At 42.7% G+C, this 19,535-nt stretch overlaps 1 protein-coding gene across 1 annotated transcript in view; it reads left to right on the forward strand.

Moving 5' to 3' along the window:
* The window catches only part of ASTN2 (astrotactin 2), a 982,181-nt gene that overhangs the window by 579,099 nt on the left and 383,547 nt on the right, over positions 1-19,535 (forward strand). Inside the window, exon 12 of the mRNA XM_011950063.1 lies at positions 17,168-17,334. Within this exon, the coding sequence (XP_011805453.1) occupies positions 17,168-17,334 (167 nt within the window). The remainder of the gene's footprint in view (positions 1-17,167; positions 17,335-19,535) is intronic.

Consider the following 19,535-nt stretch of genomic DNA (forward strand, 5'->3'; position numbering starts at 1 on the left):
CCAAATCCTATAAAACGGCCCCACCCTTATCTCCCTTCGCTGACTCTCTTTTCGGACTCAGCCAGCCTGCACCCAGGTGAAATAAACAGCCATGTTGCTCACACAAAGCCTGTTTGGTGGTCTCTTCACACGGATATGCATGACATTTTGGTGCATGACTCGGATCAGGAGACCTCCCTTGGGAGATCAATCCCCTGTCCTCCTGCTCTTTGCTCGGTGAGAAAGATCCATCTATGACCTCTGGTCCTCAGACCAACCAGCCCAAGGAACATCTCACCAATTTTAAATCGGGTAAGCGGCCCCTTTTTACTGTCTTCTCCAACCTCTCTCACTATCTCTCAACCTCTTTCTCATCACCCTTCAATCTCTCCCTTCTCTTAATTTCAATTCCTTTCATTTTCTGGTAGAGATAAAGGAGACACGTTTTATCCATGGACCCAAAATGCTGGCGCCGGTCACGGACAGGGGAAGGCAGCCTTCCCTTGGTGTTTAATCATTGTAGGGACGCCTCTCTGATTACTCACCTACGTTTCAGAGGTGTCTGACCACGCTGAAGGGATGCCTGCCTTGGTCCTTCACCCTAAGTGGCAAGTCCCGCTTTTCTGGGGGAGGGGCAAGCACCCCAACCCCTACCCTCCCTGTCTCTACCCCTTCTCTGCTTTTCTGGGGGGGAGGCAAGCACCCCAACCCCTTCTCTGTTTCTACCCCTTCTCTGCTTTTCTGTGGGAGGGGCAAGTACTTCAACCTCTTATTTTTGCGCCCCCTCTTATTTTTGTGCCCTGACCTCTTTTTTGTGCCCCGATCTCTTATTTTTGCACCCCAATGTCTTATTTTGGCTCCCTGACAATTTTCCTGCTTTTCTGGAGGGCAAGAACCACCAAACTCCTTCTCTCTGTGTCTCTACTCTCTCTTTTCTATGGGCTTGCCTCCTTCACTATGGGCAACCTTCCACCCTCCATTCCTCCTTCTTCTCCCTTAGCCTGTGTTCTCAAGAACTTAAAACCTCTTCAACTCACACCTGATCTAAAATCTAAATGCCTTATTTTCTTCTACAATGCTGCTTGACCCCAATACAAACTCAATAGCAGTTCCAAATAGCCAGAAAACGGCACTTGAGATTTTTCCTTCCTACAAGATCTAAATAATTGTCATAAAATGGGCAAACAGTCTGAGGTGCCTGACGTCCAGGCATTCTTTTACACATTGGTCCCTCCCTAGTCTCTGTTCCCAATGCAACTCATCCCAAATCTTACTTCTTTCCCTCCCGCCTGTCCCCTCAGTCCCAATCCCAAGCGTCACTGAGTCTTTCTAATCTTCCTTTTCTACAGACCCATCTGACCTCTCCCCTCCTCACCAGGCCGAGCTAGGTCCCAATTTTTCCTCAGCCTCCACTCCCCCACCTTATAATCCTTTTATCACCTCCCCTCCTCACACCTGGTCTGGCTTACAGTTTCGTTCCTCGACTAGCCCTCCCCCACCTGCCCAGAAATTTCCTCTTAAAAAAGTGGATAGAGCTAAAGGCATAGTCAAGGTTAATGGTCCTTTTTCTTTATCCGACCTCTCCCAAATCAGTTAGCGTTTAGGCTCTTTTTCATCAAATATGAAAAACTTAGCCCAGTTAATGGCCTATTTAGCAGCAACCCTGAGACTCTTTTCAGCCCTAGACCCTGAAAGGTCAGAAGGTCATCTTATTCTTAATATGCATTTTATTTTATTACCCAATCTGCTCCTGACATTAAATAAACCCCCAAAATTAAATTTCAGCCCTCAAACCCCCCAACAGGACTTAATGAACCTCGCCTTCAAGGTGTACAATAATAGAGTAGAGGCAGCCAAGTAGCAACTTATTTCTGAGTTGCAATTCCTTGCCTCGACTGTGAGACAAACCCCAGCCACATCTGCAGCACACAGCTCCAAACGCCTGAACCGCAGCTGCCATGGGTTCCTCCAGAACCTCCTGCCCCAGGAGCTTGCTACAAGTGCCGGAAAGCTGGCCACTGGGCCAAGGAATGCCCACAGCCTGGGATTCCTCCTAAGCCATGTTCCATCTGTACGGGACCCCACTGGAAATCGGACTGTCCAACTTGCCAGGCAATCACTCGCAGAGCACCTGGAGCTCTGGCCCAAGGCTCTCTGACTGACTCCTTCCCAGATCTTCTCGGCTTAGCGGCTGAAGACTGATGCTGCCCCATGGCCTTGGAAGCCTCCTGGACCATCACAGATGCTTTGGGTAACTCTTACAGTGGAGGGTAAGTCTGTCCCCTTCTTGATCAATACGGAGGCTACCCACTCCACTTTACCTTCTTTTCAAGGGTAACTTGCCTCCATAACTGTTGTGGGTTTTGACGGCCAGGCTGCTAAACCTCTTAAAACTCCCCACTCTGGTGCCAACTTGGACAACATTCTTTTATACACTCCTTTTTAGTTATCCCCACCTGCCCAGTTCCCTTATTAGGTGGAGACATTTTAACCAAATTATCTGCATTTAAACTAAATTATCGGCTTCCCTGACTATTCCTGGACTACAGCCACATCTCATTGCCCCCCCTCTCCCAAACCCAAAGCCTCCTTTGCGTCTTCCCCTCGTATCCCCCCACCTTAACCCACAAACATAGGATACCTCTACTCCCTCCTTGGTGACTGATCATGCACCCCTTACCATCTCATTAAAACCTAATCACCCTTACCCTGCTCAACGCCAGTATCCCATCCCGAAGCACGCTTTGAAAGGATTAAAGCCTGTTATCACTCGCCTGCTACAGCATCAGCTTCTAAAACCTATAAAGTCTCCTTACAATTTCCCCATTTTACCTGTCCAAACACCGTACAAGTCTTACAGATTAGTTCAAGATCTGTGCCTTATCCACCAAATTGTTTTGCCTACCCACTCTGTGGTGCCAAACCCGTACACTCTTTTGTCCTCGACATCTTCCTCCACAACTCACTATTCCATTCTTGATCTAAAGATGCTTTTTTCACTATTCCCCTGCACCCTTCATCGCAGCCTCTCTTTGCTTTCACCTGGACTGACCCTGACACCCATCAGGCTCAGCAAATTTACCTAGGCTGTACTGCTGCAAGGCCTCACGGACAGCCCCTATTACTTCAGTCAAGCCCAAATTTCTTCCTCATCTGTTACCTATCTCGGCATAATTCTCATAAATACACACTTACTCTCCCTGCTGATCGTGTCCAGCTAATCTCCCAAATCCCAATCCCTTCTACAAAACAATAACTCCTTTCCTTCCTAGGCATGGTTAGTGCAGTCAGAATTCTTACACAAGAGCAGGGACCGCGTCCTGTAGCCTTTCTGTCCAAACAATTTGACCTTACTATTTTAGCCTAGCCCTCATGTCTGCACACAGTGGCTGCCACTGCTTTAATACTGTTAGATGCCCTAAAAATCACAAACTATGCTCAACTCTCTACAGTTCTCATAACTTCCAAAATCTATTTTCTTCTCCCAACCATCGCTCAGGACAATGCTTATGCTGATAAGTTAGCTAACAAAGCAGCTAGCGTTCCAACTTCTATCCCTCACAATTTTCCTCCTTCATATCAGCCACTCCCACCTACTCCCCCCGCTGAAATTCCACCTATCAATCTCTTACAAGGCAAATGGTTCTTAGACCAAGGAAAATAACTCCTTCCAGCCTCACAGACCCATTCTATTCTGTCATCATTTCATAACCTCTTCCATGTAGGTTACAAGCCACTAGCCCGTCTCAGAACCTCTCATTTCCTTTCCATCATGGAAATCTGTCCTCAAGGAGATCACTTCTCAGTGTTCCATCTGCTATTCTACTGCCCCTCAGGGATTGTTCAGGCCCCCTCCCTTTCCTACACAAGCTGGAGGATTTGCCCCTGCCCAGGACTGGCAAATTGACTTTGCTCACATGCCCCGAGGCAGAAAACTAAAATATCTCCTAGTCTGGGTAGACACTTTCACTGAATGGGTAGAGACCTTTCCCACAGGGTCTGAGAAGGCCACTGCAGTCATTTCAGACATAATTCCTTGGTTTGGCCTTCCTACCTCTACACAGTCTGATAACGGACCAGCCTTTACTAGTCAGATCACCCAAGCAGTTTCTCAGGCTTTTGGTATTCAGTGAAACCTTTATATCTTTTACTCTCCTCAACCTTCAGGAAAGGTAGAATGGACTAATGGTCTTTTAAAAACACACCTCACCAAGCTCAGTCACCAACTTAAAAAGGACTAGACAATACTTTTACCACTTTCCCTTCTCGGAATTCAGGCCTATCCTCGGAATGCTACAGGTTCCAGCCCATTTGAGCTCCTCTGCAGTCACTCCTTTTTCTTAGGTCCCAGTCTCATTCCGGACACCAGACCAACTTAGACTGCACCCCAAAAAACTTTCATCCCTGCTGTCTTCTGTCTCATCATACTCCTATTCACCTTCTCAACTACTCATAAATGCCATGCTCGGGGTTACGCTGCCGGTTTACAATGTTTCTCCAAGCCATCACAGCTGATGTCTCCTAGTGCTATCCCAAACCGCCACTCTAAATTCCCTCTTAAAGTAAGTAAATAATCTTTGCTGGCAAGGCTATGCGGAACCTCCTTGGGCACTCTCTAATTACATGTCCTAGGTCCTCCCGATTCTTAGTCCTTCAATACCTGTTTTTTCTTCAATACCTGTTTTTTCTCCTTCTCTTACCTTGTGTCTGCCGTTTAGTTTTTCAGTTCATACAAAACTACATCCAGGCCATCACCAATCATTCTCAATACAACAAATGTTTCTTCTAACAACCCCACAATATCATCCCTTACCACAAAATCTTCCTTCAACTTAATCTCTCCCACTCTAGGTTCCCACGCCGCCCCTAATCCTACTTGAAGCAGCCATGAGAAACATCGCCCATTCTCTCTCCATAACACCCTGCAAAAATTTTCGCAGCCCCAACGTTTCAACACTATTTTATTTTTCTTATTAATATAAGAAGGCAGGAATGTCAGGCCTCTGAGCCCAAGCCAAGCCATCTCATCCCCTGTGACTTGCACATACACGCCCAGATGCCCTGAAGTAACTGAAGAATCACAAAAAAAAGTGTAAATGCCCTGCCTCACCTTAACCGATGACATTCCACCACAAAAGAAGTGAAAATAGCCAGTCCTTGCCTTAAGTGATGATATTATCTTGTGAAATTCCTTTTCCTGGCTCATCCTGGCTCAAAAAGCTCCCCCACTGAGCACCTTGTGACCCCCACTCCTGCCTGCCAGAGAACAACCCCCCTTTGACTGTAATTTTCCTTTACCTACCCAAATCCTGTAAAACGGCCCCACCCTTATCTCCCTTCACTGACTTTCTTTTCGGACTCAGCCCACCTGCACCCAGGTGAAATAAACAGCCATGTTGCTCACACAAAGCCTGTTTGGTGGTCTCTTCACAGGGACGCGCATGACAATAATCACAGGCAGAAGAAGAAAAATCACATCGTCATGTCAATGGATACAAGAAAAGCATTTGACAAAATTCCACACCCAAAATGATTTTTAAAACTTCCAAAAAAATAATAGAGGAGAACTTACTCAACTTGATGAAGAACATCAATAAAAGAGCTACAGCTGACATATTTGTGTTGAAAGACTGAATACTTTCTCCAAAAGTTCAGAGACAAGAAAAGGAGATTCACTCTGCCCACCGTTATTCAACATCATGTGGAAAGTTCTGGCCAGTGCAATAACAGGGAAAAAAAAATCAAAAAAGGAAGAAGGCATTCAGATAAGAAAGGAAGAAGTGAGACTATAAGACTGACCCGTTGGCAGATCACATGATGTTTTTACGTAGAAAATCTCAGGGAATCTACAAAAGAAATTTCTAGAAGTAATTAGTAAGCTTGGCAAGGTCTCAGAATACAAGAAAAATATACAACATAAATTGTATTCCTGAACACTAGCAATGAACATGTGAATGTTTGAAATAAAAAAATACAATACCATTTGCAGTTTCTGAAACATAACAAAATATTCAATGTGAATCTGACAAAATATGTAAAAAATACAATATAATTTGCAATGCCTAAAAAGTAATCAAATACTCAGATGCAAATCTGACAAAATACACATGGGCCATGTTTAGCTTTAGCAAAACTTTAAAATACTGGTGAAAGAAATCAAAGAAGATCTAATCACATGGGAAGACATACTGTATTCATGAATTGGATGGCACTACATAATAAAGATGCCCACATGCCTCGAATTGATATAAAGGTTTAATATAATTCCTATCAAAACCTCAGCATGATTTTTATAAGTATAGACAAGATTTTTCTGGAATTTAAATGAAAGGCAGAGGAATTATAATGACCAAAACTTCTTTTGAAAAAGAAGACTAAAGTGAAATAAGTCTGTCTATCCTATTTTTAGGCTACATTTATGCTTCTTTCACTCCATCCTCATTAACTTTGTATCGTATTATACTTTTATCTTTATTCATAATTTTTTTTACTCTACAAATAATCATTTTGTTTGTTTACTTATTAATTATTTATCACTTCTCTAGAATGTAAATTCTATGAGAGGAAGGTCTTGTGTCTTGTTTACTGCTACATTTTCGGCACCTAAAACATTTCCTTAGCACTGAGTAGGTTGGTGTTTGGTGAATATTTGTTAAATGATCTAAAGAAGGACTTAGACATGTGGAAAAGAAAAAAAATCAGCTAATAGTTTCAGTTACCTTTCTTTATATTTTTATTTTTATATATTTAGAGGGTACAAGCCGGTCGCTTTCATGCTTACACTGTGTAGTGGTGAAGTTTGAGATTTTATTATACCCATCACCTGAATAGTGAACGTTGTACCCAATCAGTACTTTGTTAACCCTCACACTCTTCTTCACCCTTCCATTCTCCCACCTTTTGTAGTTTCCAGTGTCTGTCATTGCACTCTGTACGTGCAGGTGTACCCATTGTTTAGCTCCCACTTATAAGTGAGAGCATGTCATATTTGACTTTCTGTTTCTGAGTTATTTCACTTATGATAATGGCCTCCAGTTCTATCCATGTTCCTGCAAAAGACATTTCATTCTTTTTTATGCCCTAGTAGTATTCCGTGGTATGTCTGTGGGTGGGTGGGGAGAAGGGAGGGATAGGAGTATACCACATTTTCTTTATTCAATCAACTCTTGATAGACACTCAGGTTAATTCCATATTTTTGCTATTATGAAATAACACTCATGTTATTATTGTTGCAGTAAACATATGAATGCAGGTTTTCTTCTTTGTTTTTTGTTTTTTTTTTTTTTAAAACAGGGTCTCTGTCACCCAGGCTGGAGTGCACTAGCGTGATCTCGGCTCACTGCGACCTCCACCTCCTGGGTTCAAGTGATTCTCCCACCTCAACCTCCTGAGTGGCTGGGAGTATAAGCATGTGCCACCATGCCTGGCTGATTTTTGTACTTTTAGTAGAGACAAGGTCTCACCATGTTGGCCAGGCTGGTCTCGAACTCCTGGCCTCAAGTGATCCACCTGCCTAGGCCTCCCAAAGTGCTGGGATTACAGGCATGAGCCACCATGACCGGCCTAATGTAATGATTTTTTTCTCTTTGAGTTTATACCCAATAGTGGGATTGCTGGATTGAATGGTAGTTCTATTTTTAGTTCTTTTAAAAAGCCTCCATACTGTCTTCCTTAAAGGTTGTACTAATTTACATTCCTACCAACAGTTTATAAGTGTTCCCTTTTCTCCACAGCCTCACCAGCATCTATTGTTTTTTGACTTTTGAATAGTAGCCATTCTGACAGGTGTGATATGGTATCTCACTATGGTTTTGATGTGGATCTCTTTGCTGATTAGTAATGTTGAACATTTTTTCATGTTTGTAGGCCACTCGCATGTCTTCTTTTAAGAAGCGTCTGTTTATGTCTTTTGCCCACTTTTTAATGGGGTTATTTGTTGTTACTTGTTGAATTGTTTAAGTTCCTTATGGACTCTGGATATGTGACCTTTGTCAGGTGCACAATCTGTGAATATTTTCTCCCATTCTGTAGGTTGTTTGTTTACTTTGTAGATGGTTTCTTTTGCTGTGTAGACACTCTTTAATTAGATTCGAGGACTTAGTCACTTGGTGTTTTCTAGGTTTTCTTCTAGGATTTTTGTAGTTTCCGGTCTTCATCCATTTTGAGGTTTTTAAAAAATATACGGCGAGAAATATGAGTCCAGTTTCATTCTTCTGTCATGGCTATCCAATTTTTCAGTACCATTTATTCATTAGTGGTATGATTTGGATTTGTGTTCCCAACCAAATTTCATGTTGACTTGTAATCCCCAGTATTGGAGGAGGGGTTTGGTAGGAGGTGATTGTATCATGGGGGCAGATTTTCCCCTTGCTGTTCTTGCAATAGTGAGTTCTCCTGAGATCTGGTTGTTTAAAAGTGTGTAACACCTCTCATTTTGCTCTCTTCCTCCTGCTCCAGCAATGTGAAGATGTGCCTCTTTCCTCTTTACCTTCCTTCATGATTTTAAGTTTCCTGAGACCTCCCCAGCCATGCTTTCTATACAGCCTCTGGAACCATGAGCCAATTAAACCTCTTTTGTTTATAAATTACCCAGTCTCAGATATTTCTTTATAGCAGTATGATAATGGACTAATGCAACTGGAGTATCATTTTACCAGTGTCCATTTTTGTTGACTTTGTCAAAGATCATTAGGTTGCAGGTATGTGGCTTTATTTCTGGATTCTCCATTCTATTCTATCGATCTAAGTGTCTATTTTTATACCAATACCATGGTTTTGTGGTTACTATGCCTTGTACTAAAATTTGAAGTCAGATAATATGATTTTCTAGCTTTGTTTATTTTGCTTGAGATTGCTTTGGTTATTTGGGTTCTGTTCTGGTTACATATGAATTTTAGGATTTTTTTCTAATGCTTTGAAAAATGATATTGGTAATTTGATAGGGATTGGATTGAATCTGCAGATTGCTTTGGGCAATATAATCCTTTTAACAATATTGATTATCCAATGAGCATGGGATGTTTTTCCATGTATTTATGTCATCTACAATTTATTTCATCAGTGTTTTGTTATTATTTTTATAGAGATCTTTCACCTCCTTGTTAAATATATTCCTAGGTATTTTATTTTACTTTTGTAGCTATTGTAAATGGATTGCTTTCTTAATTTGATTCTCAGCTTAGGATTTTTTTTGGTTTATAGAAATGCTACTGATTTCTGCATGTTATTTTTTATCTTGAAACTTGATAGAGTCTTTAGGGATTTTTAGATATAATACACAGCAAACAGGGATAATTTGACTTCTTCTTTTCCAACTTGGATAACATTTAATTTTTCTCTGTCCTGACTTCTCTGGTGAGAACTTCCAGTGCTATGTTGAATAAGACTGTTGAAAGGGGACGTCTTTGTCTTGTTCTAATTCTTAGAGGAAATGCTTCCTCCCGCCACCCCCCCGCCCCCCGCATAAAATATCGGCTGTGGGTCATGGCCTTTACTATGTTGAGGTGTGTATCTTAAATACTTACTCTGTTGAGGATATGTTTTTATCATCAAAGGATGTGGAATTTTATTGAATGCTTTTTTTTCTGAATCTATGGAGATTATTGTATGGCTTTTGTCCTGAATTCTGTTTATGTGATGTATCACATTTATTGATTTGGATATTCGAATCCTCATTACATCACACGGATAAATTCCACCTGATCATGATATACTATCTTTCTGATGTGCTGTTGGATTTGATTTGCTAGTATTTTTTTTTGGACGGAGTCTCTCTCTGTCACCCAGGCTGAAGTGCAGTGGCATGACCTTGGCTCACTGCAACCTCCACCTCCTGGGTTCAAGCAATTCTCCTGCCTCTGCCTCCCAAGTAGCTGGGACTACAGGTGTGCGCCACCATACCCAGCTAATTTTTTTGTATTTTTAGTAGAGACAGGCTTTCGCCATGCTGGTTAGGCTGGTCTCGAACTCCTGACCTCGTGATCTGCCTGCCTTGGCCTCCCAAAGTGCTGAAATTACAGGCATGAGCCACCGTGTCCGGCCTTTTGCTAGTATTTTGTTAAGCAAAATACTGACATCTGTATTTATCAGGATATTAGTGGATAGTTTTCTTTTTTGTTGTTGTTATTTCCTTGTATGGTTTTGGTATCAGGGTGATACTGGCCTGATAGAATGAGTTAGAGAGAATTTCCTCTTCCTCATTTTTTTGGAATTGTTTCAGGAAGATTGGTGTTAGTTCTCCTTGGATGTTTGGTAGAAGTTGGCTGTGAATTCATCCGGTCCTTGGCTTTTTCTGTTGTTGTTGAGAGATATTTTTTATTATCAATTCAATCTCACTACTCATTATTGGTCTGTTCAGGAATTCTGTTTCTTCCTGGTTCAATCTCCACAGGTTTTGTGTTGTCAGGAATATATTCATTTTTTCTAAATTCTCTAGTTTGTGAACATAATAGTCTTCATAACAGTCTCTGATGATCTTTTGTATTTCCATGGCATCAGTTGTAGTGTCTCTTTTTACATTTCTGGTTGTATGTATTTGAGTCTTCTCTCTTTTCTTGCTAGTGGCTTATCAATTTTGTTTATCATTTCAAAAAATTATGTTTTCATTTCATTGCTTTTTGGGTCTATTTCATTTATTTCTGCTCTGATCTTTGTTATATCTTTTGTCCTGCTTACTTTGGGTGTAGTTTGTTCTTGTGCTTCTAGTTCTTTTTTCTTTTCTTTTCTTTCTTTTCTTTTTTGCTTTTTTTTTTTTTTGAGACAGAGTTTTGCTCTTGTTGCCCAGGCTGGAGTGCAATGCCGCAATCCTGGCTCACTGCAACCTCTGCCTCCCGGGTTCAAGAGATTCTCCTGCCTCAGCCTCCCAAGTAGCTGGGATTACAAGCATGCACCACCACACCCGGCTAATTTTGTATTTTTAGTAGATATGGGGTTTCTCCATGTTGCTCAGGCTGGTCTTGAACTCCCGACCTCAGGTGATCTGCCCACCTTGGCCTTCCAAAGTGCTGAGATTACAGGCGTGAGCCACCGCTGCCAGCCATATTTCTAGTTTTTTCAGGTGTCATGTTAGGGTGTTAATTTGTGATAATTTTTTGATGTGGGCATTTAATGCTATAAACTTTTCTCTTAGCACTGATTTTGCTAAATAATACACATTTTGAGATACTGTGTTTTCAATTTCATACAGCTGTTAGTTGAGGTTGTGGTGAAATTAAGCTGGGACCTTAAACACAGAGTGAGCCAGTCTTCACACCTGATGGTGGCAGCAGTGGGGTGAGTGTCCCTATTTTTAAGCCCCAAAGTAGCTTACTCTAGCTTCAGTGTTAGTAGGTTTTTGAGGGCTAATTCTTGGGCCATTAGTTGGCTTCCTTAGGAGCTAGGAGCCACCCATGTTGGTCTCCCTGGGAGATGTGATGAGTTGGACGGGCTGGTCCCTAGTCTCGCAGTCACCAACAGCAGGATGGAGGGTATTGTCCTGAGTGTGCTTAGGAGAATGTGGTCTACCCTGTCACTCTCCCAGTGGGGTGGTGGCTACAACCATGTTACCTCACACTCGGCCCCAAGGCTGGGGCACAGTCCAGCATTAAATGCTCAGCATGGTGCCAGCTGTGGGCTGTGACCAGAAAGGGTGGGGTCCTTCTCAGGTGAGCCGCATTGGCAAGAAGCTGCAGTGAGTGTGGCCCACTTGAGTCTTGGTCTCACAGCAGCCCCTTGCAGGGCTGTGTCTATTGTCCTAGATAAGCATAGGATAGCCTGGTCTTCCTGTCCCTCCTTGACTGGGTAGCAGCTACAGCCACACCAACCCAAACTCACGCCAATGGTAGGGTGCAGCTCAGCATTAAACTGTCAAAAATGATGCTTTGGGCCTGATACCAGAGAAGGCAGAGTTCATCCCAGGCAAGCAATGTGGGCGAAAAGCTGTGAGAAGTACAGTCCATCCATGTCTCAGTCTCAATAACAGCCTGCACCAGGGCAGTAAGGAGCTTCCTGGGGATGTGTGGGAGCACCCAGTCTTCCCTCTCCCTCTTTAGAACAGTGCAGCAGCAGCCATATCTGCAGATTCTCAGTATCTTGGCTCTCAAAATAGTGCCCAGCTGTGTCTACTCCAGGTTCAGATGCCTGTGGGATTTTATGTGGGTGCTCATTCTGTAGCAATTGTTTTATGCAACCGTTAGGCACTTCACATGTCAGGCCAAAGGCCCCAGTAGGTTGAGGGTTTCCCCACAGCCAAGGTGTAAAACCCCATTTTGGAGCCCTGGGGAGTTCTCTCTTACTGTTACCCCACATCCAGGAGCCCATTCCAGCTCTCTGTTGGTTTCTGACTAGGCCAACTGCCTCAAAGTCTCTACTTACTTACTCCTGGTGCTTCTCATTTCTTCTCTGATGAATCTTAGCATTCTCTTCTAGACGATCTGTTTGAAATGTGTGTATCTACTTATTATTCTGGTTCCTCTCCATGGAGGAGGTACATCCTACCTGCATCTAGTCAGACATCGTGATTCCTCCCAACTAAGCTAGGATTTCTTTTGGGGTTTCGGTTAATTTACCACTTGTTTATATATCCCCATATATTTAGTCTTCATTTATTAGGCGTCTATTATGTACCAGCTCTAAAGCCAGATACGTCAGAAGTGTTTTATCATACAATCTTCAGAAGTGCCTCCAAGAGAGACATTATTTGCATTTTACAGCTGAGGAACCTGAGGCTGTCTCTGAGGTGAGGCATTCTGCCTATATGCTCAGTTTCACAAATCTTTCATTGGAATTCAGGCCTGACTTTAGTCCTCATATTCCTGTCTCCAAACTGGCTCCTCCACTTATAGAAAGAAAACAGGCCAAAATAGTTTCAAGGACTTGTCCAAGATCGCAAGGCAAGCAAGTGACAGTGCCTGGTAATGAATTCTAGTCTTCCTCTTCCAGTACGTTAGATGTCTCTTTTCTCTTCCTGTAGGAACTTCTTTCCTACAGGGTTCCCTTCCTACAAGAGGAGAAAAGACTAAAATCTCCCAGTTTCAATATTCCATAGTCACTCACATTGGCGGAGGTTTTATTTTCCCAAACACATTTTACCATACTTCTTTATGAGTGTTCTATAACTAACTAGTTCTCTGATAGATGTGTATATTTATCTCTCAAACCAGATTCTAAGCTCTTTACAAATACCTATAACAGCAGAACTACTTGCTGATCACTGTGTACATTTATCTGCATACATTAATCTCACTATATTAGTTAGCTATTGCTGTGTAACAAATTATCTCAAAAATCAAGTCACTTAAAACAAAAAGTATTTATTATCCCACAGAATTGTTAAGGGTCAGAAATTCAAGAGCAGCTTAGATGTGTGGTTCTGGCCCACCCCTACAAAGTCCTAGTCAAAATGTCAGCTGGGGTTGCCAATATCTGAACAAGCTTGGATTGGGGCTGGATAGTTTAGTTGCAGGCTCACTCATGTTTTGCTGGCAGGCCCCAGCCTTACTGGCTGTTGGCCAGAGGCTTTACTTGCTTGCCACATGAGACTTTCCATAGGGCTGCTGAAAACATGGCAGCTTGCTTTCACTAGAGCAAGTGATAAGAGAGAGCGAGAGACAGACAGAGGGAAAGAAAGATCTCTCTTATGATCAACCTTTAGAAGCCACATACCTCCTCTTCTGCCACATATGATTGGTCACATAGACCAATTCTGGTGCAGTGTAGGAGGGGATTATACGAGTCTTAATACCAGAAGGCAGGAATCACTGGGGACCATCTTTGAAGCTGGTGACCATATTATTTACCCATCACAGTAATCACATGAAGATAGGAGACTTTATGTCACTGCCTGAAGGTTATACAACTTATAAGAGTAGTGTGGATTCAGATCCAAAGTTAATATACAGACACACTAAATGTCATTTCTGGCACTCCACCTATTCATTCAGCAAATAACAAGTACCAACTCTATGCCAGACAGCTTAGGAAAAGCCACATGGTCCATATTATTATAACATTTACCTTTTGGTGGAGGAGACAGATTATAAGCAAAAAACCAATTAAACACTAATAATATACAAGTAATCTCAAACGATGGCTAGATCTCATCTGCCCCTACTCATCCTCCAAGGCACAGGGCATGAAGTCCATGACAGAGGAAGGAATGATGGTAACTGGTAAACCCACTTGATGTACTTAGAAAGCCTTTCGCACAGGCATGGATCAAATCTTGCCTTTAATTTGCTGTGTGATGTTGGTCAAGTCCCCTTACCTTTCTGACCCTCAGTTTCCCATCAGCAAATCATCTTGGGGAGAGAGATTATAGGATCTGCAAGTCTACAAAATGCTTTAACCTGAAGGGAAGTGAGTGTAGTGGACAGAGAACACCAAGCTGGGGCAAGGGAAGTCTGGCTTCACGTTCTCCATTCATGTGCTGAGGAATATGGGATGATGTTCTCTAACTTTCTGGGCCTCAGTTCTAAAGTAAGGAGGTTAGATCAGCTCTAAGCCCTACCTTGTTCTAACTTCCTAAAACTAGACGTCAGTCAGCCAGTAAATAAGAGGACTTCCTACAACTAGATGTCAGTCAGTCAGTAAATGACAGGACTTCTTAAAACTATATGTCAGTCAGTGAGTAAATGACAGGGTGGTGAAGTGGCTTGCCCATTAGGCAGTTAATAGCAAGAAAGCTGGGAAGCCTGAGAAGCTCTGCCTCCGTCACCACCAAACTGTGTAACCCTCTCCTCAGCTTCCTCCTCTGCAAAATGGGAATCATGATGGTACCTATCTTGTCTGCTGCAAGAAATTGCCGCAAACTCGGTGGCTTAAGATAATTATCAAGAAATTTGTTCTCAGCCAGTGCTGGAGGCCAGAAATTCAAAATCAAGGTGCTGGCATTTGATTTCTGGTGGTGCTCCTTCTGGAGGCTCTAGAGGAGAATCCATGCCTGGCCTCTTTCAGGTTGTGGTAGCAGCAGCATTGATTGGTTTGTGGCCACAATGCACCAATCTCTGTTCCACCCCCATGTCGCCTTCTCCTCTGTGTGTGTAATTTCTTTCTGCCTCTCTGTCATAAGAACATTTGTGATGGCATTTAGGCCAACCTGGAAAACCCAGGAGGGTGTCCTCAAGAGTTTTGACACAATCACATCGGCATAACCTTTACCATAGAAAGTCGCATTCATAGATTCCAAGTTCCAAGGGTTAGGACAGAGACATGCCTTGGGAACCATTATCAGCCTACCACTCTACCTCATGTATTTGCTATAGGGATTAAATAAGTTAAAACAGGTAAAGCACTTAGATAAAACCTGGAGTTTAGTGAACACATTTAAAAAACAAATGTGGTAGAGAATCACTGGGGCATGGGAAGAACTGAGACCATACCCTGCCCGGGTGTCTTCTGTTACCTGGTAGGAAGATCAGTCATTCTTTTCAACATGCTCCACGAGTCTGCAAACAGACTGAAGCCAGGTCCCAGTACCCGCAAATGGCTCCAAATGACCCTGTGACCAGGTGCCCTCTTGTCTGACGGTGAATGTTCAGAGACAAGCAGGGGCTTCCTCTGAGCTTGTATTAATATGTACAGCACTTCACTCACATGGAAAATTTATTTTTTAAGCACAAAATACAGCAGTTTTATAACCTTTCTGCAGCTTGACAAAGGCCATTTATAACCTACTTTCTCTGTCAGTCTTCCTGGCGCCAGTCTCAAATGTCTTGCAGAACTCTCGCATGCATTTGTAATTATAGAATCTTCTCAGGCAAAATTTAATTTCCAAGAGGGCTGACCTTTTTTTTTTTTGTTATTGTGGTTTTTGTAAATTAATTTTTATGTGTATGTTTTATTATTGGTGTTGTTTAGGTGACGGCATGGGAAGCGGAGCAGGGAGTTGGCTGGTGGGGGCTCACGGTGGGAAGGCATTTTAATCAGTGATGTCCGATGATGGATGAGGAAAGCTGGCCTCTGGGTGTTAATCTTTGTGGACAAGAAATGCCAGCAGGAGGACTGAAATAAAAACCCTGTACCTCATTTTCTCTTCTGAAGGCAAGAGTGTTGGAACTACTTCTCCATCAGCTGGGATGGAGAAGACGAGCTCAGCCTCATCAAATGATGGAAAATTAAATTAAATCAATAGCCATCTGTCTCCACAGTATATGATTTTCCACTGAAGGAGCGCATAGCAGGTGCCAGACCCACTGACAAGAGCATTCTAGCTGAGGCCATTGAAGGTAGAACTCCTTGGAGTTTGCTTAGGGACCAGAGGATTATGGGGAGGGCTGTGCATATGGCCAAGCAGAGCACTTGGTTGTCTATAAAGGGAGGGCCTTGAATATCAGTTTACGGCAGATTCACATGTTTTAAGATTCATTTACTTATTTAAGCTGGGGAGTGATGCTATTTAGAATGAGCACTCTGTTGGCCATTTGGAGGATGGTTTTGAGAAGGCCTGACTAGAGTCCAGCAGACTGGCTAGGAGCCCTTTCCATGATGTTGTGAGTATGCAGGAATCTCACTTATGGCTCCAGGAACAAGGGTGGAGAAGAAGAGACAAATTCAAGACAGGAAGGAAGGTAATTCACATTTTATGAGTACTAAATTATGTGCCAAATTCTGAAGTAAGGTATGCACCCCCATGATCCACCTTCAGCTTCACAACTAATCTGTAGTTGTAGATATTGTGCCCATTTATTAGATGAGAACATTGAGGATCAGAGACGGCAAGTAACTTCTCTGGGTCACGTAGTGAGAAGAGGAAAAGCTGGAAATTAAACTCATACTGGTAGAGGCTTTTAAATATATATCTTGCAACCTCCCCATGTGACCTTTCTAACAGTAGACCCCATAGGGCAGTAACAGTAGAAGCAATAATGCATATGATCCCAGCAATGTCAATATTAACAGCAGCTGATATTTGCTGTGCTGTTGCTGTGTGAGCCAGTGTTCTCAACACTTTGCTGACATTATCACTCTTCATTCTCACAAAGCTATAAGAAGATAGTCACAAAAGTCCCATTTTACAGGTGGGCACGCTGAGGTTCAGAGAAGTAAAGGGACTTGTGGAACTTGTCACAAAGGTATTAACTGACCAAAGGATACTACTGAATACCTTTCTATCAATCCCTGACACATGTCTCTTCCAGGAGGGAGGAGAGGGCATGATGGGGCCTACAACCTCCCAAGCCATAACCACCCTGTTGCCCTCTCTCTGAGCAGTGCCCCGAGGACCTGAAACCCATGAAGGATGGCTCCGGCTGCTACGACCACTCCAAAGGCATTGACTGCTCTGATGGTTTTAATGGCGGCTGTGAGCAGCTGTGCCTGCAGCAGACGCTGCCTCTGCCCTACGATGCCACTTCAAGCACCATCTTCATGTTCTGCGGGTGAGTCTGTGTCCCCAAGGCCCAGGTGCCCCATTTACAGAAGTGAGGGATGCATGGGAAAAATGATCAGACACTACAACTCAGCAAGGCTGAACCTTGACCTTCGATAGAATGACCTTTCTGCCTCTCCTGTTTTAGCCCAAGAACCAAAAGCCAAAAGTATAACCTTCTGTTTGGGTGGGTTAAAAACGAAAAAAAAGTGAGAAAAATAAATATTGGGTTAATAAATATAACCCATGCCCAGGCCTCATCCTAGAGCCAGGAGCTTTTTCCTGCTGAAGCCTCCTGCCCTTCTGAATCTACCTGTATGGCCCTAGTCAGCGCAGTTTGGAGACAAAAGCAGACGTCTTGAAGGTGGTCACAAAGGTTTCAGGTTTGGTGCATAAAAGCACAGGCTGAGCCCCGGCTTCAAGCTCAGTTTCAGCAGGAATGTAACAGTGTGAGTGCAGCGTTCAGCCTTTCTGTGTCCTCATGTCCATATCTGTAAGGACAATTCATTGGAGGAGGGGAAGGCTAAAGGAAACAATGCAAGTAAAGCTTGTAGGGCAGCGCTGGCTCTCGAAGGACTCAAGCTGAGTTTTGAAATAAGTTTGAGGCTAAAAGGGGAGCATGCTGGGACTAACTTGCTGAGTGACCTCCGACAAGTCATGTTCTCTGTCTGGGACACAGTTTGACCATCTGTGAAAAGAGATCTTTGGGGAAGGATGGCTGACGTTTCTTCCAGCTTACCTTGCTTTCCATTTGAAGACTACAATGGCCATTACCTCTGCTTTTGACAGCACCTTGCATAGCATTTGGTCCTCAGTAATCACTCAAGAAAATAGACTTTTTTCTTCTCCTCCCCATTCCCTTTCTGATTATGTCTTAGTATTAGAATATTTGCTTATCTTTTGACATTCTGTGACTCAGAAAAATAATCTTATACTCGTGGAAGAAGTACATTTAATGCTCTCTTTACTAAGAGAGAAAAGTAGAACAGGACATTTAACAACCTTTTCAGTCCTATGTTTCACAAATAGGGGGTGAGCGTGGGCATGGGTTTAATTTCAGTTTACCAGAAAAATTAATTTAACTTCTATGATTCTAGTGCGTAGAGTCCAGTTTTTCTTCGAGGGCTTATTTCAAGGTCTCCTTTCCTGCCCTAGTTGCACTTAGGGCTGCCAGTGCCTTTGTGCAGGTATAGAAGCAGCTCACTGGAGGCCCTAGGTATGTATCAGTAAAATAAATAAGAAATAAATTAGGGTATGCAGACCTGAATTTATAGCGATCTCTCCTCAGCTTAAGTGACTGCAGGGCAGTGTTGAGTAAATTATGCATGGCTTTAGATCTGCAGGCTGCATACAGAATCAGCCATGTTCTTGTCATTGTTATTTTTCTCTCTCTGTGTTTGGGACGGGGTGGGGGCTGTTCTTCTGTGGCAAATAACAACAGTAACAGCAGCAGGAGCAGCAATGATGGATTTTGACATCAGAAACTATTACCACCTTCCATCCACAGCACACTCCAGGGAACCGTGGATTCAAAAGACACGAATTCTAATCCTAGCTCTGCCACTCTCTTAGGGATAAGGCAAGCCTTTCAGGACCCCTGACCTTCCATTGTCTCACCTGTAAAATTTTTATACCTGCTTTAATATAATGATAATTCTGAAGAGTGAAAGTATTTCGTATTTGTTACCCTCTGAAGGTGAAGAAACATGCCCAAGGTCATATGACTACTGATGTGGCTCGATATCTCCTTGCTGTGTGACCTTGAGCAAGTTAATTAATGTCTCTGTGCCTCAGTTTTCTCATCTGTAAAACAGGGATAATAGTAATATCTGTCTAGAGAGATGTTATAAGGACTCAATATATTACCATTTACATTAACATTTGTGAAATGCTTTGGAACAATGCCCTGCACAGAGTTAGCACTGTATGTGTTTGTTAAATAAATTAACTTAAATGATTCTAATAACATTTGCTAGTGACCTGATGCACTAGACAGGACTAATCAATGGGCAAAAGCTGGAAGCATTCCCTTTGAAAACTGGCACAAGACAGGGATGCCCTCTCTCACCATTCCTATTCAACATAGTGTTGGAAGTTCTGGCAATCAGGCAAGAGAAAGGCAATCAGGCAAGAGAAAGAAATCAAGGGTATTCAGTTAGGAAAAGAAGAAGTCAAATTGTCCCTGTTTGCAGATGACATGATTGTATATTT

This window comes from Colobus angolensis, unplaced genomic scaffold, assembly GCF_000951035.1.
Source record: "Colobus angolensis palliatus isolate OR3802 unplaced genomic scaffold, Cang.pa_1.0 Scaffold301, whole genome shotgun sequence".
Taxonomy (NCBI): Eukaryota; Metazoa; Chordata; class Mammalia; order Primates; family Cercopithecidae; genus Colobus; species Colobus angolensis.